Source organism: Alligator sinensis, unplaced genomic scaffold (assembly GCF_000455745.1).
Source record: "Alligator sinensis unplaced genomic scaffold, ASM45574v1 scaffold1329_1, whole genome shotgun sequence".
NCBI classification, from domain to species: domain Eukaryota; kingdom Metazoa; phylum Chordata; order Crocodylia; family Alligatoridae; genus Alligator; species Alligator sinensis.
The window spans coordinates 163812-165814 of NW_005842460.1; the positions used below are offsets into that span (position 1 = coordinate 163812).

At 74.6% G+C, this 2003-nt stretch overlaps 1 protein-coding gene across 1 annotated transcript in view; it reads right to left on the minus strand.

The window, feature by feature from the left end:
- Positions 1-1799: 1799 nt before the first annotated feature.
- The window catches only part of PACS1 (phosphofurin acidic cluster sorting protein 1), a 17637-nt gene continuing 17433 nt past the window's right edge, over positions 1800-2003 (minus strand). The window contains exon 25 of the mRNA XM_025212398.1: positions 1800-1916. Within this exon, the coding sequence (XP_025068183.1) occupies positions 1800-1916 (117 nt within the window). The remainder of the gene's footprint in view (positions 1917-2003) is intronic.

Below are 2003 nucleotides of genomic sequence, written 5' to 3' on the forward strand. Positions count from 1 at the left end.
CCCCCCCCCCCCCCCCCCCCAGCCCTGCCAGTGCCCCTCACTCCTGACCCCCAGCCCCGTCGGTGCCCCTCACTCCCGACCTCTCCCCCTGCTACTCCCGTCGGTGCCCCTCCCCCCCGACCTCTCCCCCTGCTACTCCCGTCGGTGCCCCTCCCCCCCGACCTCTCCCCCTGCTACTCCCGTCGGTGCCCCTCCCCCCCGACCTCTCCCCCTGCTACTCCCGTCGGTGCCCCTCCCCCCCGACCTCTCCCCCTGCTACTCCCGTCGGTGCCCCTCCCCCCCGACCTCTCCCCCTGCTACTCCCGTCGGTGCCCCTCCCCCCCGACCTCTCCCCCTGCTACTCCCGTCGGTGCCCCTCCCCCCCGACCTCTCCCCCTGCTACTCCCGTCGGTGCCCCTCCCCCCCGACCTCTCCCCCTGCTACTCCCGTCGGTGCCCCTCCCCCCCGACCTCTCCCCCTGCTACTCCCGTCGGTGCCCCTCCCCCCCGACCTCTCCCCCTGCTACTCCCGTCGGTGCCCCTCCCCCCCGACCTCTCCCCCTGCTACTCCCGTCGGTGCCCCTCCCCCCCGACCTCTCCCCCTGCTACTCCCGTCGGTGCCCCTCCCCCCCGACCTCTCCCCCTGCTACTCCCGTCGGTGCCCCTCCCCCCCGACCTCTCCCCCTGCTACTCCCGTCGGTGCCCCTCCCCCCCGACCTCTCCCCCTGCTACTCCCGTCGGTGCCCCTCCCCCCCGACCTCTCCCCCTGCTACTCCCGTCGGTGCCCCTCCCCCCCGACCTCTCCCCCTGCTACTCCCGTCGGTGCCCCTCCCCCCCGACCTCTCCCCCTGCTACTCCCGTCGGTGCCCCTCCCCCCCGACCTCTCCCCCTGCTACTCCCGTCGGTGCCCCTCCCCCCCGACCTCTCCCCCTGCTACTCCCGTCGGTGCCCCTCCCCCCCGACCTCTCCCCCTGCTACTCCCGTCGGTGCCCCTCCCCCCCGACCTCTCCCCCTGCTACTCCCGTCGGTGCCCCTCCCCCCCGACCTCTCCCCCTGCTACTCCCGTCGGTGCCCCTCCCCCCCGACCTCTCCCCCTGCTACTCCCGTCGGTGCCCCTCCCCCCCGACCTCTCCCCCTGCTACTCCCGTCGGTGCCCCTCCCCCCCGACCTCTCCCCCTGCTACTCCCGTCGGTGCCCCTCCCCCCCGACCTCTCCCCCTGCTACTCCCGTCGGTGCCCCTCCCCCCCGACCTCTCCCCCTGCTACTCCCGTCGGTGCCCCTCCCCCCCGACCTCTCCCCCTGCTACTCCCGTCGGTGCCCCTCCCCCCCGACCTCTCCCCCTGCTACTCCCGTCGGTGCCCCTCCCCCCCGACCTCTCCCCCTGCTACTCCCGTCGGTGCCCCTCCCCCCCGACCTCTCCCCCTGCTACTCCCGTCGGTGCCCCTCCCCCCCGACCTCTCCCCCTGCTACTCCCGTCGGTGCCCCTCACTCCTGACCCCCAGCCCCGCTGGTGCCCCTCAGTTCCGACCCGCAGCCCCCTGCCCACTGCCCTGCCCTGCCCTGCCCCTGCCGGTGCCCCTCACTCCCGACCCACAGCCCCCCAGCCCTGCTGGTGCCCCTCACTCCTGATCAGCAGCCCCTTGCCCGCTGCGCTGCCCCAGACCTGCCTGTGCCCCTCAGTCCCGTCCTGCAGCTCCCTGCGCCCGCCCGGTCCTGCCGACGCCACTCACTCCCGCCCCGCAGCTCCCTGTCCCCGGTGCCCCTCATTTCCGACCTGCCCCCCACCAGCTGCCGGTGCCCCTCACTCCCGCCCGCAGCCCCTCACCTCCACAGGTGGTAGAAGAGCAGGGGGATGTTGAGTCCCAGCGTCACCCACTCGGCCGCGCAGAGAAACATGAGGCAGAAAAGCCCGTGGATCGAGTACTCGGGCACCACCAGCTGCGGGAACCCAGGCCCGGGTCACAGACAAGTCGGCGAACCCGGGTGTGTGGCTCAGAGACCAGTCAGGGAGCCCAGGCGGGGGGC